Source organism: Podarcis muralis, chromosome 17 (genome assembly GCF_964188315.1).
Source record: "Podarcis muralis chromosome 17, rPodMur119.hap1.1, whole genome shotgun sequence".
Lineage (NCBI taxonomy): Eukaryota > Metazoa > Chordata > Lepidosauria > Squamata > Lacertidae > Podarcis > Podarcis muralis.
Window position 1 is genome coordinate 22,024,098 of NC_135671.1, and position 27,834 is coordinate 22,051,931.

The 27,834-nt window shown below is 46.5% G+C and overlaps 1 protein-coding gene across 2 annotated transcripts; it reads right to left on the reverse strand.

Annotated features, from left to right (window-relative positions):
* Window positions 1-5,882: 5,882 nt before the first annotated feature.
* On the reverse strand, window positions 5,883-25,734 carry LOC114588166 (programmed cell death 1 ligand 2-like). Of its 2 annotated transcripts, XM_028713140.2 has the most exons (7): window positions 25,529-25,731; window positions 17,677-17,745; window positions 14,811-15,167; window positions 12,279-12,563; window positions 11,813-11,956; window positions 8,166-8,198; window positions 5,883-6,311 (listed from the first exon to the last, which is right to left on the reverse strand). In XM_028713140.2, exons 2-7 carry the CDS (start codon window positions 17,741-17,743, stop codon window positions 6,259-6,261), a joined length of 939 nt encoding a protein of 312 aa, XP_028568973.2. In that variant the 5' UTR covers window positions 17,744-17,745; window positions 25,529-25,731; the 3' UTR covers window positions 5,883-6,258. The 2 variants fall into 2 exon arrangements, with proteins under 2 accessions (XP_028568973.2, XP_077777356.1); XM_077921230.1 differs by lacking the exon at window positions 8,166-8,198 and having other exon boundaries at window positions 25,529-25,734.
* Between the last annotated feature and the right edge of the window lie 2,100 nt (window positions 25,735-27,834).

The following is a 27,834-nucleotide window of genomic DNA, read 5'->3' on the forward strand; positions in this document are numbered from 1 at the left end:
TGCTGGCACCCGGGACAGGTGCGTGTAAGCACTGGGACAGGCATGGAGGGTGAATGAAGCCCACCGCACCAGACCAGCCCTTGCCACCGACACCACCGGGGCACCCCCCTGGAGCCAAGTGGGGTCACGCTGCGCTGCTTGCCCGACTGCGCATGGGGGGAGCCCGGCCAGCCAAGGCAGCCCTTGGCAGGGAAATCCCCCTGACGCCCACGGGCAGGGTGAGGGGGACACAACAGCCACGCAGCCTTCGATCCCAGCCGCACAAAGCAAGGGTGAGGCTGGGATTGAAGGGTGCGTGGTTGTTGCGTCCTTCTTACGCTGCCCTGCTGGCCCTGTGCCACTTTGTGAGGCTGGGATCTGATCTGAGTGATTTCACCCGGTGAATCATTCCGGTCAGATCTCAGCCTTGCAAAGCAGAGCAGGGCTGGCAAGATGGCGTGTGGAGCTAATAATAATAATAATAATAATAATAATAATAATAATAATTTATTATTTATACCCCGCCAATCTGGCTGAGTTTCCCCAGCCCCTCTGGGCGGCTTCCAACCAAGTGTTAAAAACAATACAGCATTAAATGCTGTATTGCATTAAATGCGCAGTGTCCTCTTAAAATACCGCATTTTTTGCTCTATAAGACGCACCAGACCACAACACACACCTAGTTTTTGGAGGAGGAAAACAAGAAAAAAAATATTCTGAATCTTGGAAGCTGGAACAGTAAGAGGGATCGCTGCGCAGTGAAACCAGTGATCCCTCTTGCTGTTCTGGCTTCTGGGATAGCTGCGCAGCCTGCATTCGCTCCATAAGACGCACACACATTTCCCCTTACTTTTTAGGGGGGGGGAGTGAGTTATAGAGCAAAAAATACGGTATGTGCTTGGGGCCATTGCCCCGGCAGGCCTTCCTGCCAGGGGGCGGGGGCGGGGCGGGACTTTTCCTATCTGATTATGCCATGCAAAAAGGCAACGTTTATAAACTTATATCATGCCATCACTCACATTTTCTCCAAACTGAAAAGTCCCAAATGCTACAAGCTTCTCTGATGCTAAGAGTTTTCCTAGTAAGATGTCTGCTGCTTCTTACAAGGAATCCAGGGTTTTGATGAAGTAATGAAGGGTGATGCAAGTCCAGATTGGAGGCTAGCAATATTTATAGCAGCTATATTTAACTAAACTTTCCTGTGAGAGCAAGGCTAACAAAGGGGCTTCCCAGGTCTCCTTCCCTGTGCATGCGTTGAGCCACCACAATTTGGTCTGGGGTGTTGGAACCCCTCGAACAGATTTAGGGGGCAGGCGGAGGGGAGGGGGTGAAGTTCTGTTGCATAAGGAGAAATCCTTCCGCTGGTGTATCTAGTTCCTTAACCCAATACGTTGGTCTAGGGTTTGGGTTTTCCTTGCAAAAAAAAAATGGTTCACTTTCTCCAAGAACTAGGCTTTTGACATAGTTCCCTTTTAAAGCAGAAAGGGACTTTTCGTTAAGAAAAGGGGATAAATGGTTGTAGCAATGCTACTCCTACTCAGAGTAGACTCGGCAAAATTAATTGGCATGGCTAACTGAGGTCCATAGGTTTCCGTGAGTCTATGAACCTCAGGCTTCCAGAACTCAGGGAGGGTGGACCTACTGGAGAGCTCAGGTAGGACACACACACAAGTCTGGTAGACTGGAAAACGTGTATCTCATTTTTTAAAAAATGTACAATTTTGTACATACAAGTAAATAAATACATGCACACATGTCTGCAATGGGGTGTGGAAACGCCAGGGATATTTTTTCAGCCGGAACTCACTGGAACTCAATTCTTGTTGTTGTTTAGTCGTGTCCGACTCTTCGTGACCCCATGGACCAGAGCACGCCAGGAACTCCTGTCTTCCACTGCCTCCCGCAGTTTGGTCAAACTCATGCTGGTAGCTTCGGGAACACTGTCCAACCATCTCGTCCTCTGTCATCCCCTTTTTCTTGTGCCCTCCATCTTTCCCAACATCAGGGTCTTTTCCAGGGAGTCTTCTCCTCTCATGAGGTGGCCAAAGTATTGGAGCCTCAGCTTCAGGATCTATCCTTCCAGTGAGCACTCAGGGCTGATTTCCTTCAGAATGGATAGGTTTGATCTTCTTGCAGTCCATGGGACTCTCAAGAGTCTCCTCCAGCACCATAATTCAAAAGCATCAATTATTCGGCAACCAGCCTTCTTTATGGTCCAGCTCTCACTTCCATACATCACTACTGGGAAAACCATAGCTTTAACTATACGGAACTCAGTTCTGACATCTGTCAAGTGGACGCCATTGCCATTCTAAGAGAACGAGGGAGGTGTTCATGGTGAGTTCCAGCACCTCTTTTGCTAGTGAAATTGCACTGGGAAACACAAACTGGGGGGAGGCAGTTGAGAACATTGATGCACAATACCTGTGAAGGAGACACCCACCTGTGTGTATAGATAGCAGTTGGTGTCATGGACTGTGAAGATGCTCAAACTCAGGATGAAAGGGAGAAGCATGCTAAGAGGAAGGCACGTTTGGCAAACCCTCACCGTGATCGACTCCCGCCCAGAAACCTATGTCCCCACTGTGGGAGGACGTGTGGATCCAGAATTGGCCTCCACAGTCACTTACGGACTCACTGTTAAGACCGTGTTAATGGAAGACAATCTTACTCGGCTATGTGTGATCATCAAAGAAGAAGAAGATAGCAGCAATATAGCCGCCACTTCAACAATCAATATCACAGGTTGGGACAACTGCAAAGGGATATGTTATGGAAGCACTCGGGTGGAGGGGAATGGTTCTTACGTGTTTCGAATGCTTAGGGTGGTCTTGCCACTTATCTACACTACATCATTCATAAAAATGCTTTTAAAGCTGGCAGAGCCATGCTGGATGAGTTTGGATGAGGGGGAAATGACCATCTTGCTGGCCTCTGCTAGCGAGGAGCATCCCAATTTGCCTGTCCATAAGGAAGGTGGAAGCTACTGCCAGTGCCATTCTTACTGGTAGCACCAACAGAACAACCCCAAAATGAGGGGTTTCAGGGGAGGGAAGGTTTCAGGGCTGGACTGGACTGGTGCAGCATCTGCTACCTGCCATGCTGTCCTTGCTACCGCCACATGATGACAAGGGGCCTGATCCAGGCCCTCTCTGCTGCACCAGCCTAGAAGTGGTGGAGACTAACAAGTCCTCTTGCTGCTGGCCAGGTATTTGGATTGACCCTTGAGTGTATCTTCAAACATATACATGGATATATGACAATCGAAAGGCTCTCCTTAGGAGTAATTGCACATCCGTGTTAGCCTGACATTAGGGAAGTGTGACTGCCTGGAACCAATCCCTATAAATAATGTTTGCTGTTCCTCATTGCCCTTATAATTGTGTAAGCTAAGCAGATGGCTGTGGTTCCTTTGAAAAAGACCCTTGGTTAATTTTTGTGTTGCGCATTATTGCTAGAGTCACTAAGTTTGTTGTTCATGGTGTTCCTTTTGGGAAACCCCTGGGCTTTTGAATAAAGGTACACAGAACAGACAACAGGGAAGTCATTGCTTCTCAACAATATGCTTCTCATAGCTGGAAAAAGATGCCATCAGATCATTGTGCAGCTGCTCATAAAAGCTGACCTTTGAAGTTTCCAAAGGGCCTCAGCCTAATATACCTGAAGGAGCGTCTCCACCCCCATCATTCAGCCCAGACACTGAGGTCCAGCGCTGAGGGCTTTCTGGTGGTTCCCTCCCTGTGAAAAGTGAGGTTACAGGGAACCAGGCAGAAGACCTTCTCAGTAGTGACACCCGCCCTGTGGAATGCCCTCCCATCAGATGTCAAGGAAATAAGCAACTATCTGACTTTTAAAAGACATCTGAAGGCAGCCCTGTTTAGGGAACTCTTTAATGTTTGAAGTTTTATTCTGTTTTTGGTGTTCTGTTGGGAGCCACCCAGAGTGGCTGGGGTATAAATATTATTATTATTATTAATCGGTAAGGTGTTTTGGGTTTTTTTAACGGAGAAGTGACCCATCACCTGAACCCCAACCCTTAAGTCATGCAGCCCGGTGAAAACTAGGATTCCTTAACCTGGTGTGATTTCAAAATCCTCTCCTGCTATTGTTGTCTTTCATCTGTGCTGTCCCAAGCCAGAAAATGCTTCCCACAGGTGCTTCGAAGTGTCCGCTTGTGCGAGATTAGGTGAAGCAGAAAGTGCATAAGTGACTTGTGTTGAACGGTTGTATTCACATGCTCAGGCAGAAATGACAGATTCAGAAACGCCTCCAATGAAACAGAAGCCTAGAGAGTTGGCACACAAGTACGTCCAGCTGCTGAGACCCAAGAGCTGCGTCCCCCTCCTACAAAGGAGGAACAGCTGGAACAGAGAGGAAGCTGGTGGAGAAGAACATCCACTCTCCTTCCTCACCTCCCCATGTGCTGCTCTTGCTGTTCATCATCATTGCTGCAGGCCAGAAACTGACAAGAAGGGGAGGAAGGGAAAGCGAGGAATTCTTTTCCTCCCTTGCATATTAATCCAAGGAGGCAAAGAATTTGGCCTCTGACAAAGTGCCGGGGAGCATCATGAACCCCCATGGTTCAATGGGTTCACCAGGACTTGAGACATGTGATTTGGCTCTTAGGATTTGTTCCCACGAGATGTCATGATAGCTACCAACTTGGATGGCTTTAAACGAGGATTAGACAATTCGTGAAGGATAAGGGCTTAGCCATGATGGCATTAGGATGGGCGATATATCATCCAAACCGGTTTGAAGTCCATATTGTGATACCTGTTTCGTAATTTTTGTCCTCGCCAATATATGGCGAATCATGATGCGTGTTAGAGCTGGGTGATGTATCATCCAAAACCGGTTTGAAGTCATGATACCGGTTTCATAATTTTGGTCGATATATCGTGAATCATGGTGTGTGTGTGTATCTGCTGTGCAAAAATCGCAATGTGGGAAAAACCATGAAGCCAGCCAATGCTTCTCTCAATTCCTGCAGACCCTGTTAACTCTGCTAGCTCAGCTCTCTCCTGCCTCATGCAGGGGGGCAGCGAATCACAAGACCAGGCACCGGCAAAAATCACGATACAAGGAGAAACCTTATTTCAGACACCTGATATATTGGTATATCACAGTGCTTAGCTGGTGATATATAACTATGTTGAAAACCAGATATCGCCCAGCCCTAGGCTCCAGTCCTGTACACAATAGGCAATATTCTGCCAACTGTTAGCACAATGATTCCCTCCAGTACAATGGGACTTCCTCTCTTCCCCATGCATACTCTGTGTGCCCTCCCCAAATCTGCTTGGGGGGGGGGGGATTGGAAACCCCAGAAACCAATTTGAGGAGGTCTAGTGGGAGCGGGAGTTCTGTATAAGCAGAATTCCTTGTACTATCAGAACCTAGTGCTACTTTGAATACAACCCAGTGGCTCTTACTTCTGAGTAAACATGTACAATGAATGCTCGGGTTGCAAACGTGATCCATGCGGGATGCACGTTCACAACCTGCAGTGTTCACAACCCGCGTCTGCACGTCTGCGCATGCACGGGTTGCGATTCGGTGCTTCTGCACCTGCGCGACTGCCAAAACCCAGAAGTAACCCGTTCCGGTTCTTCTGGGTTTCGGCAGTCCGTAACCTGAAAAAAACGCAACCTGAAGCATCTGTAACCTGAGGTATGACTGTACAAGATTGTGCTGTTAGTCCCCCACATCTGTTCAATCCAGCAAAAAATAATAGTGCATCATGTGACTCCACTCATCGTGTTTTTCAGCTGCAAGTTGCACTGGCTGCTTTTGGATGGTCACAATCTCAGTTTGATAAGATGAGACATGGTTGAATCTTAAGTGCCCCCATGCAGCTGCTTTGCTCTTCCCTTCGAGGAAAAGAGAAGTTAACTCAGCTATTATAACAACGGACGTTTAATGCATAAATTGATGTACATATCTATGCATGTACACATACATTTCGAGGAAATTAAGGGCAGGGAGATTCAGAGAAATGGTACACAAAGTCACAGAATGTATGTGATGTACTCGGATAACCCCTTGAAGTGCTGACCAGCAACACAATTTTCTGTAGTCTTTAAAAAGACAGTGCTGAAGTGCACAAAGACGATCAGCAATTCACATGCTGCAGCGCTGACAAAAACCAGAAGTGTCAGCCCGATTTACCTCCGAAGCACCATCGCTTCCTCATATATTTCTAAAAGCGGAATTAAGTGGAAAGTGCAAAATTGCAGGCAGTTCAGAAGAACAGTTTCCCATCTTCATTTTATCTCTTCAGTCTGTAACAGTCACCTCAGTAAGATCCTTGGTTTGAAGATCCAAATCTCCTTGGAATAGCAGAAAGACAAAGAACTTTAGACAAGTGATAAACGGGGAAAGCCTTTGTCTCCTTTTCTTTAACCAGATGTTCCAGAGTCCCCCAAATTCAAGGTTCCATCTTTGTGTTTGGTACATGTGACATTTCATAATTCAGAAACTGACACAGGGAGAACCCCCAGTTTCTCAGATTGATGGACCGTGAGTAATTTCTGGTCACATCTGTAGTTTTCAGGTTTGACACAGGAAATAGCGGGGGTGGGGGTGGGGGTGGGGTGGGAATTGTTCTGAGAGCAGCTTAAATAGTGAAGAGAGATGAGGATTACCATTCCTTTTCACAAACTGAATCACAGATTTGAACACACACTTTCAGTCCTTGAAGTAAATCTAGTATGCCTTTCCTTTCTCCCTTGAGAAGGTGAGTGGACTGAACAGATTGATAGTTTGGATGGAAACAATGCCATGGATTTCAGAAGCAATAACATCACCATAGATATATTATGCAACACTTTGCTATACAATGAGGTCCAGCCGAGGGCCTTCTGGCAGTTCCCTCACTGCGAGAAGCGAAGTTACAGGGAACCAGGCAGAGGGCCTTCTCGGTGGTGGCGCCCGCCCTGTGGAACAGCCTCCCATCAGATGTCAAGGAAATAAGCAACTATCTGACTTTTAGAAGACATCTGAAAGCAGCCCTGTTTAGGGAAGCTTTTAATATTTGTTGAAACATTGCATTTTAATACTCTGCTGGAAGCCTCCCAGAGTGGCTGGAGAAACACAACCAGATGGGCGGGGTATCAATAATAGTTGTTGTTGTTGTTGTTGTTGTTGTTGTTGTTGTTGTTGTTGTATGAACTGACCAGTATGTAAATACTTTTATAAACAGAGAAGCAGCTAAACAGCATTAGGATGGGCCAGATGGCGATATCAATCTGGCCCATCCTACGGCCAATTTAGGAGGCAAATTCACCTCTGAGTGGGCAATTGAGATTGTGGGAAGGCATTTCTCAGTCAAGCGCTTCAGTTCATAAGAATAACTAGGGCCAATTCACACACTTACCAGAAAAGACCCCTTCTTTCGTTTATACAACTTTTCTGCCTCTCAAAGTAGTTCACATTTTTTTAAAACAACAACAACCACAAAGTGGTGAAATAAAAATTAAAACTCAAATGGAAAAGGAGCAGAGTTGAAAACCTTCCATCTTATTTTAACAACCATTAGAAGCCGTGTGGAATAAGAACATTAGCCTGGCTCAACACCATCAGGGATGGAGCTAGTCTCACCTCCTGAGGGAGTGAATTACACAACTTGGGTTCTGCCACAAAAAAAGGTCCTATCTTACATTCCCGCCCTCCGCAACCAAACATCTTTTGGTGGTGGTGGTATATACAAGATGAAGGTGTGGGGAGAGCTTGTAACGTGAGATGTGGGTTGCATATGATTTGTGTAATCATTCTGCCCCCAAAAGGGAGAAATAGCACACAAATCCACATGTACACAGCTTGAGTTTCATTTTACCTTATGCACATTCATGCTCCATGTGTGAGGATAAACCGTAGGTAGGATACATATGGGCATCGCCTGATTCGTGGACCCAAATCCAATTTGAAACCCAAACTTGGAGCTCCACAGTTATTTACAAATAAGCATATACAGGTGCACAACACACAAACTAACACAGACCTTTCCTTCCAGTAAGATTCAGTGTGGTGCAGTGGAAGCATACTGGATTATGACTGGTTTGAGTGAGATTCAAATCTCTGCTTAGCCGTAAAGTTCACTGGAGATTTGCTTAAAGCTTCAGGTGTAGTTTTAAAATAACTTTTTTTAAAAAAATGTACCAGAGAATTATATCAGAATTACATACTCTTTAAAAACTGTCGGAATTTTCTTCGTTTTCCTAGGAAGAAATATGAAAAGCAAACAAAATGTTGGTAGGTGTTTACCTAGAAACATGCAAGATTATACAAAGAGAGCTTCCGAGCTTGGCATTTTGCAAGCAATGCTAGCTAAGGTTACCAGATTTTTTCCAAAGAATTTGGGGACACTTTTTTTTTGAAAAGGGGGGGGGAGTTATTATTATTATTTTTTTTAAGAAGTAATATCTTCTCTCCTGTGGTCTCCTCTGTTGCCTAGCCTTCCTCTGGGCTTCTCTCTTGGAGCACTAGCCACCATGGAGTAGGTTCGGGTCAGGCCTGGGCTCAGCCACATGTCCTTGCCCTCCCAGTGCTCTCCTACCTCTCCTCCTCAGCAGCAGTGGCGCTGCAAGGTCAGGGCTCCCCTCTTTTTTCTCCTTCCCCTTTCTCTCTCTTCCTTCTCCTCCTTCTCCTCTCCTCCTTCTCCCTGCCTCGGCTCCAGGGTTTTCCTGGCCCTGGATGGTCACTGGGCAGTCGGCCTGATGCTCTCGCTCCCGGATCGATATGGGTCATGGGTGTGTGTGTCAGCGGTTTCCCCAGTTGATGCGCCAGGCATCCCTGGTTTCCCCTTGGCAGTGGTGGCGGCAGCGGCAGTCTCAGCAGCCCAGAGCCAGCCTGGTAGCGCAGTTGGCTCTGGCTGGCTTCAGGAGCTGCTCACTGCCGTGGCGCCCGCCATTTTGCCTCGCTGGAAGTCCCCATATGATGCGTCTTGTGCCGTTGAACCAACCACGCAACATTCATTCCCTACTAATAAATCTACAACACTTAAAATATAAGTCCGGGGACATTAAATGAAATCCGGGGACATTCTGGGGATGGATTTTGTCCAGGGGCAGATTTATAAATTCGGGGACTATCCCTGGGAAACAGGGACATCTGGTAACCATACGCTAGCAAATCTATCATCGTGCTAAAACATCAGTGAAGCTGTAAATCCCCACAATAGGAAGTAGCTGTTCTTAGATATTTCCTGTTATCTATTGCTAGAGAAATCTGGAAATGCCCCAAAGCACTTTCGGTTTTATTAACACTCCAAGTACTATCGCACAAAAGGAGAAGGCAGAAGAGGAGGAGGAGGAGGAGATCCTAAAACCAATTGTGGCTAAGAAGTTCCATTGAAAGCCAAGAGTCTGGAAATAGCCATTATTAAGTTGCTTTGTTTATTTCTTCTTGGGCAACCCTTACCAACAGATCCATTGGCTAGCGAGGGTGAGAATGCAGTAGTTGGTGCAGGGCCAGATTAAGGTTTGATGAGGCCCTAAACTACTGAAGGCAATGGGGCCCTTTATATGTCCAGCTGTCCTTTGTCAACAACAAATTGTCACTGGTTTTTGTGTTGAATATATGCTATATGGTAACTTATGGACCTCATAGGTATCTAAAGCAATTTGCACGTGTTGCCATGCAACCAGTCCATGCAGAATGTAGGCACTCTATATATAGAAATGAGCAAACCAGTGATATTTTGGGGAGCGGGCTAGCAGGCGGGGCCCATTACTTACATCATAGGAGCCTACACAACAGAAAACACTGTTGCTGTATGTCGGTTTTATTTTCTTTGTTTTTTATCTTATATTTTGGAAATGCACATCCAGTTTTTCCCCCTTAAAATTTTTTGGGGGCCCCCAAGAGAGTGGGCCCCTAAGCTGTAGCTTGTTTAGCTTATATGTAAATCTGGCACTGAGTTGGTGGCCTGCTGGAAAGGAACACTGACCCAACCTCTAGTCCAGGGGTCAGCAACCTAAGGCCCATGGGCCACAAGCGGCCCATGAGGGGTTGTCTAACCGGCCCATGGACCCCTGCCACCCACTCGGGGACCCCCACCGCCCGCTCGGTGGGCTCCCATGTGCCACGCTATACCATAGCTGTCAACTGTCCCTTATTTGGCGGTTATCCCAGTGCCGTGTCCCGCTGCTGTCCTGGATTGATGATGTCCCTTAAATTTCCCGGGTTTCATGCTCGCCCGGCTTGGGAGGGAAGCAGCGGCTCGTGGTCCTCTGCCTCGAGAGAGCGAGCGCATGAGGTGCCGCGTTTCCATCTCTCCCTTTTCCCCCTCGGGGGCGCGTCGTGAGGAGACGGGTGGCGGCGGGCGGGCAGGCAGCCCCTCTCTTGCGAGACGTCTGCCCTGCTGCCAGGGGAAGCCAGAGGCGACAGCGGCGGCAGCGGCTGAGGAGGTGGCCTGAGGGAGGAGGAAGAGGAGGGGATGGGGAGGGACACAGAAGGGTGGCGCTTTAGCGGCCGCTGCGGCGCCGCAACCACCTCATGCTGGGCTCGCGGGCGGCGTGGGCGAGAGTCTCTCTCCCTCCCTCTCAGGCGGGGAAGGGCTGATGGAACTCATAAGCTAAGCAAAATCCCTTATTTTGGCTGCTGCTCCCTTATTTTCGAGGCTGCTGGTCCCTTATTTTCAAATCTGTAAGTTGACAGCTATGCGCTAAACTGGCGCGCAGCAGAGCGGGGACCGCCTTCCACAATACTGGCCAGCACACCTCCGTGCCAGAAGGAGCGCCGGAAACAGCGTTTGCGCATGAGTGCACGTGCACTCCTGGCCCCCCCGGGGCGTCTGCGGGACTGTGAACTGGCCCAAGCCACAAAAACTTTGCCAAGCCCTGCTCTAGTCAATCCCATTGCAGCTGCTTAGGTAGAAAGGGAGAACGGAGGACGACACAATACAAGTGCCCCAGTGGGAGCACCTGATTGTCTCTACTTGTCTCTTTACACTGCCAGCCTTGCCACCCCTTGCCTCTTGCCCCGGTGTTTTTCTGCTGGGTATTGTAGGCAGTCCTGGGACTGCACCATGACTCAACAGGAGATCTGACTTCTGAGTCTTTACATGCAAATGTGTCTGCTTGCAACACAGAGAGACACAGACACAGAGAGATGTCAGCAGGCAGAGAAAGGAGACAGATGCGTTTTGATTAAGTTCTCTCTGGGACCAGAGGGATAACTACTGTATGGAGCTGAGCCATTACTGGGTTTTGCAATGGATCTTTTTTTTCTTTTTTCTTTTGGAGTTGTTTTGCAACGTTTAAATATTTAGGACTCCCCCACCCCCGCAGTAAAGCTTTAAAACTCATTTATTGTGGTAAATAAAATTCATTTCTGCACAAGAGTCCAGATCTGGGAGTTTCATTGTACAACTCTAACAACCAGAAGCAAACAAGGGCTGGCCCACACTTTTGTGTGTCCTACTGCTTCCCTCCAGAGAAACCAGCTCTTTGCTGAATATGGAACCAATGGCAATAGTGTTTTCCATGGAATGCTGTTTGTTCCAATTCAGCGGTAAAGAGTGGGTTTTCCCAGGGAAATCTGCGAGGCAAAGGCAAAATCGCTTGGACCTATACTTTCTAGGCAAAGGGACAAGTGGAAGTGTGGACAACCCCCAAATTGGGTGGTGCTCCCCTAATTCATAAACAGAATAGACACATTTAATTTCAGTGTCTGTATGACTAAAGTTAATTGTTTATTAGCTTTGATGATTTATACTCCACCTTTTGATTGAGATATCTCCAAAGCGGCTTCCAATAGATTGTAAATATATAGCAAAACCCACACATACGGAAATAACCCCAAGAGCCCGAGTCTTGCCATAGTCTCTCACCTTTTCGGGTACTCAGCTTTGTGCTTGACTTGCTCCTTTGGACTTTAATGGCAATTGCTATTAGTAAAAATAATGCCAGCAGACAAATTGGTAGGATGAATGAGATGGGAGATTTCCCCCCGTTATGTGCTGGAGATGTTTTATCTGTAAACAAGAAAATTAAAATATGTATATTATCCCACACAAAATCTGATACATTGCCCAGTTTGACCAAAGAAGCGGGATATAATTAATTTGTAATTTTTTAAATAAAAAAAATCCATTTTCATAATTCTGCCTGCAATTGAAGCTGTTTCTTGTACGGACAGCGAGCTAACGCTACAAAAATCACCAGGTGCTGTGATGCTACCAAGAGCATCCATTGGTACATCTTGGTGATAGTGCACATTGGTATTTAACTCACCCTTGGGACCAGCTGATTGTAGGGGCGTGCTACAGATTAATGTGAAACCACACAAGTTTTTACCTTGCAAAACCACTGATTTGTGGGCTGATGTCTCCTGATTCAGTTCCTGATTCCAGAATGCACAGCTGTAGTTTCCAGGAGCGCTTGGTCTGACTCTCAGGGTGCTGGTTATGTTGAAAAGTCCATCCCTTGTCATTTCATATGTAGTGTTTGCATGTATGCTGGCATTCAGATTGCTCTCATAGTGCCAAGAAACTTCAGCCAGAGGGTACCCTTCTGAATGGCAAGCTAAGATCAAGTCTTCTTCCTCTCTTCTTTCCTGCAGATTGATTCTTTTGTAGGGTGCTGCAAGAATTGGAGGACAGTATCACAGAGCGCTTTGCAGTATTTTGGTGGCACTTTCCCCGTTTCTCTTCCTTTTGGTTGATTTATGCAATCATGGCATAATAGAAGACCCATGCTTTGAACTAAGCAAGAAGGGACATTGCATACATTTTGCATTTAATGTGCACATCTTTAAAATACGTTGGAAGAAACAAACCAGGAGATCTAGTTCAGGCATAATAAGAAGCCAAGGCTTTCTGCTTTGCTTATCCTGCTTGGGCCAGGAGGTTAGCAGGGGTAACTGTGAATCGGGTAACTGTGCCCCTGAAGGACCAGGTGCGCAGCCTGGGAGTCATTCTAGACTCACAGCTGTCCATGGAGGCACAGGTCAATTCTGTGTCCAGGGCAGCTGTTTATCAGCTCCATCTGCAGGCTGAGACCCTACCTGCCCACAGACTGCCTCCCCAGAGTGGTGCATGCTCTGGTTATCTCTCACTTGGACTACTGCAATGCGCTCTATGTGGGGCTACCTTTGAAGGTGACCCGGAAACTACAACTAATCCAGAATGCGGCAGCTAGACTGGTGACTGGAAGCGGCCGCCAAGACCATATAACACCGGTCTTGAAAGACCTACACTGGCTCCCAGTACGTTTCCGAGCACAATTCAGAGTGTTGGTGCTGACCTTTAAAGCCCTAAATGGCCTCAGTCCAGTATACCTGAAGGAGTGTCTCCACCTCCATCGTTCTGCCCGGACACTGAGGTCCAGTGCCAAGGGCCTTCTGGCGGTTCCCCCGCTGCGAGAAGCCAAGTTACAGGGAACCAGGCAGAGGGCCTTCTCAGTAGTGGCACCCACCCTGTGGAATGCCCTCCCACCAGATGTCAAAGAGAAAAATAACTACCAAGCTTTTAGAAGACATCTGAAAGCAGCCCTGTTTAGGGAAGCTTTTAATGTTTAATAGGTTATTGTATTTTAGTGTTTTGTTGGAAGCCACCCAGAGTGGCCGGGGTATAAATAATAAATTATTATTATTATTAGTTTTCCTGACGGGAAACAGGATTGCAAACTCTGCATACTTCTCTCAAACCTAGAGACACATACAGTACTAACGCTGCAATTCCAATAACACACACATGTTGAAAGTTGCAGCACATGCAGAAGCCACTCTTTTTTTAAAAGATAGTGTCAGGGGTTCAGGGAGAGAGGCACAGATGAGGGAGGAGACTGAGAGCGAGGGGGAAGACTCCCGGAACGAGGAGGAGGAGGATGACAATGACTTGAGGGTTTCCATGAGTCTTTCAAGTGAATCGGAGGATTCCCAAAAGGGGGCGCCCGTGGTCAGGCCAAGGGGAGTCACAGGGGGGACTTGTCAGGAGCAGGGGAGCAGCAGGGGAACCCCGAGTGGGAGTTGGAGATCGGGGCCGGCTTCCCCGCCGGAACGGAGTGAAGAGGGGGGAGTTCCCAGTGTGACAGACGAAGCAGAGCAGGAAGCAGAGAGGGGAAGGAGATCGGGGCAAGACGTCCTGCCGGAAGGGGCGGAGAGTAGTACAGAGAGTAGTGTAACTGTCAAGAGGAAGGTCAGAGGTAGTGAACGCGCGCCAAGTTCAAATGTGGAGGCGCGCGGAAATGCGGAGAGCCCGGAGGAGGAGCCTGGTCCCAAAGCACGGAGGAGGGGGGAGCAGGCGTCTGGGGACTCAGCGTCAGGGGAATCCAGGAGGGGAGGAACCCAGGGGGGCAGAAAGACCCTGCGGAAAAGGAAGGACAGGAAGAGGTGGACCAGCACAAGCCTCTTAAACTGGTGTAGAGGCGGGACTGATTCAGAGGGGACTTCAGCGGTCTAAGCGTAACAGACGTGGGGCTGCGCGCCTCGGCTGTGGAGCAAACAATGTACTTCAATAAAGACTTTTGTAAATAAAGTGGACGTGGCGTTGGTCTCTTGTGAGCTGGGACCTGAGGCGGCCCTGACAGATAGGAAAGAAGTATAATTAACTTTTTAAAAAAAGATATAGGAAAGATGTAGATCTAGTGGAACAACTACCATTGCATACAGCTGTATACACATAGGAGCCTTTTTCTGTGGGTTCAAAGCTGTGGAAAGTGTTAATCAGTTCCTTTGTTAAGAAACAAAGGATTAAAATGACACCGTGTGTTCATCATTCTTGCCTCCAGAGGAAACTAACGCTGCAATTCATTCTCTTAGATTCTCACTGCTTGGGTGCAATAATACAGTATTACAATATATATATTGTAAGTTCTGCAGCTACCAACCTTCAACTTCCAAAGTAATGTACTTATAGTCTGCTCCCTCGTATTTAACAACACAGATGTAATCTCCTGCATCTGTGAGCTTTATGTTGGTGATAGACAACAAAGAAAGTCCTTTGTCTAACTCCTCACGCGACAATGACGCTCTCCCATGATAATCAGAATCCTGATGGGTGAGGTCTTCTTGGCCATTGTTGAGCTTGTAGACTTCTTTGTCCCCCAGTGACAGCTTTCTTTGCCACGAGACACTTAGTCCCATCAAATTTAATGGGGAATGGACTGGAAAGCGACATCCCATAATCACGTCACTCCCGTACTCTGCAGTGTAATGTGGCTGAAGAACTTTGACTGTGAATAAAGCTGAGAGGTTGAAACAAAGCATGAGTATCTTATCATGCAAGCACCAGGATTTATGTGGAACAGAAGAAGTCCAGTAAGTCTGATATCAACAGTGTGTGGATTTCTGGTTGGCATGTCTTCTTCTTGTTCACAACTTACTGACATGACTGCTTCCTACATGGGTAGCCCCTTCAAGTAGGGTAGCCCCTTTCCATGCTAATGTCACCACACTACAGTGAAAAGGAAATGCAGAATCGGGCCCTTTAAATGAGTTTCTGTAAAAACATGCCATGATTTGCTGCCATTTTTAAAGAAAGTATTTGAGTAAATTTTCACACAACCAGGATCAAACTTCAAACTCCCATAAGACCTATTTCATGCATATTCAGTAACTATGCATTTAACACATTCAGGATGCTTATAGAGAGACGGGATATTGTAGACATCTTCTTTCTTTGTTGGACGCATAGGAGCCAACCTTTCGCCTGCCCTCCCCCCCAAAAGATGGTGGGTATTGTCATTCAACAGATGTGTGGCATGCCGTGCCATGTGATTGATTTTGCAGGGCAGGGCTCAAGTGGGCCCTCCAAAAATTTAATTCACATTGGCACTCCGGGTTGGACGATTGTCTAGCCCAGGGGTTGGCAACGTGCGGCCCATGGGCTGGATTCGGCCCACGAGCCGCCCGCTCAGCAAGTCCACTGTGCACTGTGCTAAACCAGCACAGCATGGCGCGGGGACTTGCTGAGTGGCGCCGGAAATGGCGTCTGTGCATGCACACATACCAGAAATCGCTTCTACGCATGTACAGACGCCGAAAATCGCTTCTGCGCAGGTGTGATTTTTGGCGTCTGGGAATGTGCAGAAGCGATTTCTAGCACTGTGGACATGCGCAGAAGCAATTTCCGGCATTGCACTACGCCAGTCTAGCCCACGGATTATCTCTGTGGGAGTGATCCGGCTCATGGCCGGTAAACCTTGCCAACCCCTGGTCTAGCCACTCCTCCTTCATCATTTATGGTTATTGAACAGCATTTCTTCAGCCTAGAGATGCGGGTGGCACTGTGGTCTAAACCACTTAGCCCAGGCATGGCCAAACTTGACCACCCAGCTGTTTTGGGACTACAACTCCCATCATCCCTAGCTAACACGACCAGTGGTCAGGGATGATGGGAACTGTAGTCCCAAAACAGCTGGAGGGCCAGGTTTGGCCATGCCTGACTTAGCCTCTTGGGCTTGCCGATCAGAAGTTTGGCGGTTCAAATCCATACTACTACTGTTGCTCTGTCCCAGCTCCTGCCAACCTAGCAGTTTGAAAGCACGCCAGTGCAAGTAGATAAATAGGTACCACTGTGGCGGGAAAGTAAATGGCGTTTCCTTCAGGCTCTTTGTGTTGGACCAATTTGAATTACATGGAAGTGTATCAGGAGGGAGATTCTAAAATCATGGATATGGTCATTTTGGACATGGACATCTTCAGGAACAAGGATGGAAAAGGTGGCAGCCCCCAAAGCCCTGCTAACAGGTGGCTTCTTTTGCAGAGCGGATTTTGTTTCCAGTTGCCAGCCTTTTTGTCCTTGAATCCACAAGAAAATATAATCCTTTGGGCATCACTACACAGGGGCCTAGCTTGGGGGCAGGGGGCTGCCAGGACAATGGCTCCAGGCACATATTTCTGGGGGACGCTGGAAGGGTGGCATGAGGAGAACGCAGCGGCCATGCGCCCTTTAATCTCGGCCTTGCAAAGTGGCGCTGTCCTTCTCACACTACCCTCCCTGAACCACTCTGCGGGGCTGGGATCACGTGCATGTCCTGGGCCCCATGAGGACACATTCCATCGCTGTTAAGGTAAAGGTAAAGGTACCCCTGCCCGTACGGGCCAGTCTTGACAGACTCTAGGGTTGTGCGCTCATCTCACTCCATAGGCCGGGAGCCAGCGCTGTCCGCAGACACTTCCGGGTCACGTGGCTAGCGTGACAAGCTGCATCTGGCGAGCCAGCGCAGCACACGGAACGCCGTTTACCTTCCCGCTGGTATGTGGTCCCTATTTATCTACTTGCACCTGGAGGTGCTTTCGAACTGCTAGTTTGGCAGGCGCTGGAACCGAACGAAGGGAGCGCACCCTGCCACGGGGATTCGAACCACCGACCATGCGATCGGCAAGTCCTAGGTGCTGAGGTTTTACCCACAGCGCCACCCGCGTCCATCGCTGTTACTACAGACCAAAGGCACAACCCATTTGGGACACCAAACCTACGGAGACCTGAGTAAGAGTATCTCAGGGCTCAGGAATATTTCCTGCAGACTGCGAAGGTGCAAGGAAAGTGCCCAGCAGCCAAGAATTGCAATCCACCATCCACAATGGCTGAAAATTCGTTAATGGTAGACTTTTTCTGACCCTGGCATTCAGGAACGTGTGACCCACCCAAGCCTTCCAGATAGCTCTGAAGCTCTTAGGCTTCAAATCCAAAGGGAAATGTACAACTCTTTGAGGATTTCATTGTAAACCTGCCCAAATGAAAGCTCTCACCTGCAATCATATGAAGCTGGATTTCCAGTAGCACAATCGGCAGTAGCTTGGACATTTGCCTAGACATATCTGAAAGGCAATGTAGACATGATAAACATCCTACTACATTGTGGCATATAAACAACTGCTCTGCCAAAGAATGCATGTCTTTCCACTTAAAGCAGCTTTACAATTCAGTAATATACCCCTAAAGGGACGCGGGTGGTGCTGTGGGTAAAAGCCTCAGCGCCTAGGGCTTGCCGATCGAAAGGTCGGCGGTTCGAATCCCCGCGGTGGGGTGCGCTCCCGTTGCTCGGTCCCAGCGCCTGCCAACCTAGCAGTTCGAAAGCACCCCCAGGTGCAAGTAGATAAATAGGGACCGCATACTGGCGGGAAGGTAAACGGCGTTTCCGTGTGCTGCGCTGACTCGCCAGATGCAGCTTTGTCACGCTGGCCACGTGACCCGGAAAGTGTCTCCGGACAGCGCTGGCCCCCGGCCTCTTAAGTGAGATGGGCGCACAACCCCAGAGTCTGTCAAGACTGGCCCGTACGGGCAGGGGTACTTTTACCTTTACCTTTTTAATATACCCCTAAAAGAAGAGAATTCGACAGCTGAAATACATGTTTTGAACCTGACCTTATTCTGTACTTTCGATGATGTATTAAGTATTAGTTTTATCTGATTTTAAATTGCCTCATCGCTTTGCTGTAACCCGTTCTGGGTGGGTAAGAAACACAATACACATGGCTCACAATTTGAAAAAGAACTTTTACAAAATATGGATAAACTTTTTTCTAAAATGTATAACTTTCTACTAGAATGGGAAACAAAAGATGAGCTGGTTAAAGCTTCAATGACACACTGGGCAATAGATATAGGACACAATATAGAGCTCAACCTCTAGGAGAAACTCTGGCAAAGCAACCTGAAATTTACTTCATGTTATTCACTGAAAGAGAATTACCTGAAAATGATTAACAGATGGTACTTAACTCCGAGTAGGTTGGCTAAGATTGATGAAACAGAATCAGATATGTGTTGGAAGTGTAAAGAAACAGAGGAAATGTTTTTTCTCATGTGGTGGACATGTAAAAAGGTAAAAGTGCATTGGGAAATGATTTATAATGAATTGGGGAAAAAATGTTTAAAATTACTTTGCTCCCCAAAACAGAGTCCTTTTTGTTGGGGATAACCCAGACTGAAATTCCTAGGTGTCAGAGAAAATTATTTATGTATGCAACAACTGCGGCCCATATTTTGTTAGCCCCAAAATGGAAAGTGAGCGAAGTCCCAACTAAAGAGGACTGACAGCTTAAATTGACAGAATATGCACAACTTGCAGATTTAGCATATAGAATAAGAGAGCAAGAAGAACATACATATAAAGAAGAGTGGAAAACATTTGTTGAATATATGGAAAATAACTGTATACAGCTGAAAACACTGGCAGTATTGAGATAAATTCAACAGAGCAAATAATTTTTGATGGATGTAAAAACTGATTTGAATGGTTATAGTAAAATATGCAGGGGTGCATGACAGGTAAAATGAACCATGGAAAGAGAAGAAGTCATTGTTCCATAAAATTTGCAATTTAAGTAATAAGGTGCCAAAGTTGCTAGACTCTCGCCCCCCCCCCCAGCTCCATGAACACATATTTGGCTAACTCCAAGACGGCATCAGTTTGCATGCTTTATGCAGCCTTCCAAGAAAAACTGTTCTAACCAACAGGAACTGATCTAGCTGCGTTACAACTGGAGATGTCAGCTAGTATAGGGCGTAACAACCAGGAATGGATGAATCAGCCTATTTTTCATCCAAATCACTCGCATATGTGTTTAGTTGTAAGTCTGTCTCATCCCATAGTCCCATTAATCAGCATGTGTTTGTATGTGTGATCTCTCTCACACAAAAATCACACTTAAATATGTACAGTCGTACCTCGTTTTGTGGCCGGGATCCATTCCAGAGCCCTGGCCGCTAGCCGAAAAGGATGCAGGACAAAGCGCCACGTCTGCACATGCGCATGGAGTGGTTTAAGCTTCTGCGCATGTGCAAAGCACAATGTAGCGCTTCTGTGCATGTGTGAGCGGCAAAACCGGAAGTAACCCATTCCAGTACTTCCGAGTTTGCCGCGGACATTCACTAGAATGGATGTTTGCTGAGGTATTACTGTACTTTAAACTTAACTTTCTATATACCGTATTTTTCCATATATAAGACACTCCTCCCATGTATAAGCCGACCCCTAATTTTCTGGAACCCCAAATTAAGAAAACAACATTTTAGAATAGTTAGGGTTGCCGTATTTCAAGAGCCAGAACCCGAACCCTTGTGCATTCACCATCCGTGTATAAGACAACTCCCAATTTTTGACTATTTGTTTTAAGCAAAAAAAAACCAAACCATCGTTTTATACACGGGAAAATGTGGTCTTTTTTTTTTTTTTTTTGGAAACCTTTCTCTCTCAAAATATACATTTTAAAATGCATTTTGATATTGGTCTTGAGCCAAGAACCAACAACAGTGGTGTGGTATCGGAGAGGGTAGATGCAAGGAAACCAATTTGGAGGCTGAACCCACACCACAACTGCAAGGGGCACCAATAAAGGTAAAGGTAAAGGTACCCCTGCCCGTATGGGCCAGTCTTGACAGACTCTAGGGTTGTGCGCTCATCTCACTCAAGAGGCCGGGGGCCAGCGCTGTCCGGAGACACTTCCGGGTCACGTGGCCAGCGTGACGAAGCTGCATCTGGCTAGCCAGCGCAGCACACGGAACGCCGTTTACCTTCCCGCTGGTAAGCAGTCCCTATTTATCTACTTGCACCCGGGGGTGCTTTCGAACTGCTAGGTTGGCAGGCGCTGGGACCGAGCAACGGGAGCGCACCCCGCCGCGGGGATTCGAACCGCCGACCATGCAATCGGCAACTCCTAGGCGCTGAGGTTTTACCCACAGCGCCACCCGCGTCCCAGGGGCACCAATATTTGGGGCCAAAGGATGAGATCTATTTTACATTTTCCACCTTAATGCTACACCCGATATTTGCCCTCTGAGGTAGGATCTTCAGAGCACATCCTGATCAGGCTACCTTGCGCTGAAAAGCAAGGAAATCCAGGACTGAGCTATGCTCATTTTCAATAGTTAGCATGATAGTCTTAATTATACCATGAGCCTGCCCCATATCTTCTCCAGATGCGGCTTCTGCACATGCTGAGAAGCGCACATTCCTTGACTCAAATATGCTGCCATGAATGATAAAGAGAGAGAGAGAGCTGGCCAAGTAAGATTGGAAACTCATTTTTTCACCTCTTGTCCTCTGCTTTGAATTGCCCAACCTATGCTTGATGCAAATTCCCCACAGGGAACAGAGGGGACAACCCAAAAACAGTATAGATCTCACTCAGCATTTTGCCCATTGCTCTTACTTGTCACTTTTGAGTTTAAGGGTAAAAAGGTGAAAGGAGGAGGAAAGGAGAACTCCAACCAGGAGTTCTGCTGACTTGGCTGCCACCAACTCCCCTGACCTATCCCCATCAGCATAGGTGCCCCCATGAAGGAGCCGGGCACCCACAAATTTTGGTGCCGGGGCCATGCATACTACATGGCACCCACGGCTGTGGGCACCTACAATCACGGGGCCAAATTGGCACTCCTGCCCATCAGCACAGCACCACTACTGCTTGGAGAATACCACTGCTTCCCCTACCCTTTCTGAGCCACTGCTGTGAGGCACCAGATTCCCATGCACACAGCTGCAGATGTGTGCAGCAAGACTTGAACTGGTCAGGTGGAACATTTAACATGGACAGCAGTCTGCAGCTTTACCTGGATGTGTTATTCTGCACAGCTAGCTTATTAATTTATCACCTTTGTACCTTGCCGTTCCATAAACAATGCTGACAACATGGCCGACAACAATAAAAAACCCAATTAAAAATGTACTCTGTGTGTGTGTGTACACACACACACACACACACATGACAACAACAACAGTAAAGCTGTCATGGGATAAAGAACATTTGTTATGGGACAGTCTAAAAACTGGGAAGGAGGGGCAGACTTTGGACTTCGTTGGGTTTTTTTGGACTTCGTTGGGAGTTTTTTTTACTACCACCCTGGAGTCTACCAACGGGAGAGAGCAGACATACATTAGAAATTAATAAAGATGCCCTGCGCACAAACTCAGGGCAAAAAGTTGTGATCAGTAGCAGAACTGCAGGTCCTTCCCACTGCAGTCTACTCCTGGTCTCCGCCTTAGGGTTCTGTTGTGGCTGTGTACACTAACTTCAAAGTGCATTCTAAGTAAGTACACACTATTCTAGGGTTGCCATATTTTGAAGAGCAAAGAAGAGGCCTGGGGCGGGGAGCGGAGAGGGATGTGGGAGAGAAGATGCTTGCCTAGATAGCCCTATAATGCCAGTGTACTGGAAGAAGCAAAGATCACTATGAAGCACTGATTCTTCAACATCAACTTTGTTGGACTGGTCATGTTGTTTGGATGCAATGGTTCTTCAACATGGTCATGTTGTTTGGATGTGTGATTATCATCTTCCAAAGCAACTACTCTATTCTGAACTTTAAAATGAAAAGCGTAATGCTGGCGGTCAACAAAAGAGGTTTAAAGACTCTCTCAAGGCAAATCTTAAAAAATGTAGTATAAACACTGACAGCTGGGAAACACTGGCCTGCGAATGCTCCAATTGGAGAACAGCCTTTACCAAAGGTGCCTTGGACTTTGAAGAAGCTTGAACTCAGGACAAAAGGGAGAAGCGTGCTAAGAGGAAGGCACGTTTGGCAAACCCTCACCGTGATCAACTCCCACCCGGAAACCTACCGGTATGTCCCCACTGTGGAAGGACGCGTGGGTCCAGAACTGGCCTCCACAGTCTCTTACTGACTCACTTTTAAAACCGTGTTTATGGAATGACTATTTTACTCGGCTACGAGTGATCGCCAAAGAAGAAGAAGAAAGATGGCTTGATCCTGCAGGATCCTTGTTATGGACCTATGGGCTCAGCCCAGAAGCTTTAACCAGTGTGCTTCATTATCGAGATAATCCTCTAAGGCCCTGTTCCCCCTCCATCTTAAGCACAGTATGTGAGTCACAGGATGGGGGCTTTCTGATGTTGACGACAAGAAAGGAACTTCAGCCTCATCACAGCACTCCTTTTGATGAGCAGGATGACTTCGAGTTTATTGTTGTTTTAGCCTAATTGCATTCATTTGATTGTTGGACATTGTTTTAATTTCCTATCACATTGTTTGCTACCTTGATTTATTTTTCTTTTATGGGAAAGAAGGAGACAACTGTTGAAAATAAGTAAAAGAATAACCAAACACACGTGTCTGAATCAGCTCTTGTCCAATTTAACACTCCCGGAATGCCAATTCCCAAGCACACAAATGCTCCCTTTAGTACCAAAGAGAAAAAAAAGAGGATGTTTTGGCAAATTAAAAAAATCCACCAGGACAGAAATTTTACCCCTGAAAAAGAGGACATGTCCTGGAAAAATAGGACATATGGCAACCCTACATCCTAGAATACTGGGCACTGTAGTTTATCCCTCACAAAGTTAAAATTCCAACCATCCCTTAACAAACTACAGTGCCCATAATTCTTTGAGGGAAAGAATGTGTTTTAAAGGTATAATGGGCACACATCCCTATTTTAGATTGGGGGGAGGCTGTTAGACAACTGGGGGTCTGATCTACTGCAAATCACCTAGAGATCTACCAGTGGATTCTGATCTAATGTCAACAAACACATAAAAATTCTCTCTCTCTCTCTCTCTCTCTCTCTCTCTCTCTCTCTCTCTCTCTCACACACACACACACACACACACACACACATGACAACAACAACAGTAAAGCTGTCATGGGATAAAGAACATTTGTTATGGGACAGTCTAAAAACTGGGAAGGAGGGGCAGACTTTGGACTTCGTTGGGTTTTTTTGGACTTCGTTGGGAGTTTTTTTTACTACCACCCTGGAGTCTACCAACGGGAGAGAGCAGACATACATTAGAAATTAATAAAGATGCCCTGCGCACAAACTCAGGGCAAAAAGTTGTGATCAGTAGCAGAACTGCAGGTCCTTCCCACTGCAGTCTACTCCTGGTCTCCGCCTTAGGGTTCTGTTGTGGCTGTGTACACTAACTTCAAAGTGCATTCTAAGTAAGTACACACTATTCTAGGGTTGCCATATTTTGAAGAGCAAAGAAGAGGCCTGGGGCGGGGAGCGGAGAGGGATGTGGGAGAGAAGATGCTTGCCTAGATAGCCCTATAATGCCAGTGTACTGGAAGAAGCAAAGATCACTATGAAGCACTGATTCTTCAACATCAACTTTGTTGGACTGGTCATGTTGTTTGGATGCAATGGTTCTTCAACATGGTCATGTTGTTTGGATGTGTGATTATCATCTTCCAAAGCAACTACTCTATTCTGAACTTTAAAATGAAAAGCGTAATGCTGGCGGTCAACAAAAGAGGTTTAAAGACTCTCTCAAGGCAAATCTTAAAAAATGTAGTATAAACACTGACAGCTGGGAAACACTGGCCTGCGAATGCTCCAATTGGAGAACAGCCTTTACCAAAGGTGCCTTGGACTTTGAAGAAGCTTGAACTCAGGACAAAAGGGAGAAGCGTGCTAAGAGGAAGGCACGTTTGGCAAACCCTCACCGTGATCAACTCCCACCCGGAAACCTACCGGTATGTCCCCACTGTGGAAGGACGCGTGGGTCCAGAACTGGCCTCCACAGTCTCTTACTGACTCACTTTTAAAACCGTGTTTATGGAATGACTATTTTACTCGGCTACGAGTGATCGCCAAAGAAGAAGAAGAAAGATGGCTTGATCCTGCAGGATCCTTGTTATGGACCTATGGGCTCAGCCCAGAAGCTTTAACCAGTGTGCTTCATTATCGAGATAATCCTCTAAGGCCCTGTTCCCCCTCCATCTTAAGCACAGTATGTGAGTCACAGGATGGGGGCTTTCTGATGTTGACGACAAGAAAGGAACTTCAGCCTCATCACAGCACTCCTTTTGATGAGCAGGATGACTTCGAGTTTATTGTTGTTTTAGCCTAATTGCATTCATTTGATTGTTGGACATTGTTTTAATTTCCTATCACATTGTTTGCTACCTTGATTTATTTTTCTTTTATGGGAAAGAAGGAGACAACTGTTGAAAATAAGTAAAAGAATAACCAAACACACGTGTCTGAATCAGCTCTTGTCCAATTTAACACTCCCGGAATGCCAATTCCCAAGCACACAAATGCTCCCTTTAGTACCAAAGAGAAAAAAAAGAGGATGTTTTGGCAAATTAAAAAAATCCACCAGGACAGAAATTTTACCCCTGAAAAAGAGGACATGTCCTGGAAAAATAGGACATATGGCAACCCTACATCCTAGAATACTGGGCACTGTAGTTTATCCCTCACAAAGTTAAAATTCCAACCATCCCTTAACAAACTACAGTGCCCATAATTCTTTGAGGGAAAGAATGTGTTTTAAAGGTATAATGGGCACACATCCCTATTTTAGATTGGGGGGAGGCTGTTAGACAACTGGGGGTCTGATCTACTGCAAATCACCTAGAGATCTACCAGTGGATTCTGATCTAATGTCAACAAACACATAAAAATTCTCTCTCTCTCTCTCTCTCTCTCTCTCTCTCTCTCTCTCTCACACACACACACACACACACACACACACACACTCCTTTCCTTGTTTAAAGATTTGGCCATAATAAATCTTCACCAATTCCCTTCACATCTCATGTTTTCCAAGAGAGCTGCCTGACAATCCAGACAAATTATTTGTTCTAGAGCATATTAGAAATACCGATGTTCTGTATCAGAATTATATTCACCTCAAGATTTAAGGCTGATCTCCTTCACAGTGGAATTTGTTTTCCCAGGCCAAAGAGCGCCTCCTTGATGTATGTGCCTTGAGACAGCCAGAGAGGAACAAGGTATCATGCTTCATTGCCAGAGTCTTCTCTCACGAATAAAATGCTGAACTCCAACAACTAGCTTTTCTGAAGAAAGTGGTTGGATAGATGCCAGCCTTCTTTCGGGAAATGAAGTGCTTGTGGTTTCTCTTTCATTGTCACTTTACTTTTGTATTCAGTTGTTCTGCATTCTAAAAGCAAACGAAAGCAGCTGCATACTGTACCTCCTTGTGTAATCAAAGGTCATGGCAACACATCTGACCTACATCTTTCTGCAGCAGGAGCACTGCTTTGTTTGAAAATAACAGCAAGCTGACAGCTCTTCAGCACCCTGAATTTGGCTTATCCAATGTGCACTCCTAGGTGATGAATGACAAAGATCATGGCTCAACTTTGCGCTTTCTTCTCTGATTATGCTGTCTCTAAGCCCAGACAGAGGACGTGGGTGGCGCTGTGGGTAAAACCTCAGCGCCTAGGACTTGCCGATCGCATGGTCGGCGGTTCGAATCCCCGCGGCGGGGTGCGCTCCCGTTGCTCGGTCCCAGCGCCTGCCAACCTAGCAGTTTGAAAGCACCCCCGGGTGCAAGTAGATAAATAGGGACCGCTTACTTGCGGGAAGGTAAACGGCGTTTCCGTGTGCGGCTCTGGCTCGCCAGAGTAGCTTTGTCACGCTGGCCACGTGACCCGGAAGTGTCTGCGGACAGCGCTGGCTCCCGGCCTATAGAGTGAGATGAGCGCACAACCCTAGAGTCTGTTAAGACTGGCCCGTACGGGCAGGGGTACCTTTACCTTTTAAGACCAGACAGACTCTTTGCAAAAGCAAGTGCTGAACGTGTATTGTAGTTTTTTTTGGGGGGGGGGGTAGGGAAAACAGAAGAAGAAGAAGAAGAAGAAGAAGAAGAAGAAGAAGAAGAAGAAGAAGAAGAAGAAGAGGAGGAGGAGGAGGAGGAGGAGGAGGAGGAGGAGGAGAAACCCAGACTGCTATAGTTTGTACTAGTTGGTGAAATAACAGCCTCAAATGGACTGGTTTTAGTTGGCTAAGAGTATGGAAACTTCTTCTTCTTTTAAATGGAGCCAAGAGCTTCCTTCTTCAAGTGTCTGAATGCAAATAACTGATGATGCAAATATGCAGACCAAATAATAAATATATCACCAGAAAATACATCCTGATTCATGAACATGTTGTAATGAGCACACTGTAACATGTCTGTTATCATCCTACTTTGCTGCCTCTGTCCATCTATGAAGAAAACACCAATAATGTACGTATTTATTATTATCCTACAAAATTTATATACTGCTTGATTGTAATAAAACCTCTAAGCGGTTGACAAGAAATCCAGGCAGCTGACAAGAAATATTGATAATGAATCAAACATTCCTGATATAAATCCAGTTTTTCACATTATACACCCAAATTAAGAAGTGCACTGATACGTAAATGACCAATCTTTTCGTATACCATAAAATAAGGACTGTGAAGTACAGATTTTCAAAATCCTGAAAATTTGGACTCTTGTACCTTAAAAAACAACAACAAAGTTCTAGGTCTCATGGTAGCATGCATATATTTGAAAATATAACGGGACACAAAGGTTTCTCTGTGGCAAATTTGCAAAAAGCCCAAATCCTTAATGATTCAGCTTTCATAATTTTAGTCCCCAAAGATTTCTCAAGGGCTCAAAAATGTTTTGAGAAGAAATGTCCCCTCTTTTAACCAAGTATATTTTGGCAACCTAGCAGTTCGAAAGCACGCCAGTGAAAGTAGATAAATACTTCCTGTGGCAGGAAGGTAAACGGCGTTTCCATGCTCTCTGGCTTCCGTCATGGTGTTCCGTTGCGCCAGAAGCAGTTTAGTCCTGCTGGCCACATGACCCAGAAAGCTATCTGTGGACAAACGCCAGCTCCCTCAGCCTGAAAGTGAGATGAGCGCCACAACCCCATAGTCGCCTTTGACTGGACTTAACTGTCCAGGTGTCCTTTACCTTTTTTACCTTTATTCTGGCATCCAGCATGTTAATGAAAACCTTGTTATGTTACATGTATCTTCATGACACAAATGATCTTTCACAAGCGACAGGGCTCCTGTGCAGAGCAGATACACCACAGCATCACACGTTCCTCTCACAATGCCTGAGCATTCAGCATTCACCTTTGTTGTAAGGAGAAGTTGTACACTCAAAGACCTCCCCAGATTCTGGAACCATTCTGCGTAAGCCGTGGCA

Excerpts from the sequence above, each read along its gene's own strand:
- LOC114588166 (XM_028713140.2), bottom strand. The coding sequence starts at position 17,743 with ATGTCTAGGCAAATGTCCAAGCTACTGCCGATTGTGCTACTGGAAATC. Across the intron at positions 12,564-14,810 it reads CATTACTTTGGAAGTTGAAG|CACCCTACAAAAGAATCAAT; the intron begins GTTGGTAGCTGC and ends CAATTCTTGCAG. Across the intron at positions 6,312-8,165 it reads ATTCCGACAGTTTTTAAAGA|GAGATTTGGATCTTCAAACC; the intron begins GTATGTAATTCT and ends TGCTATTCCAAG.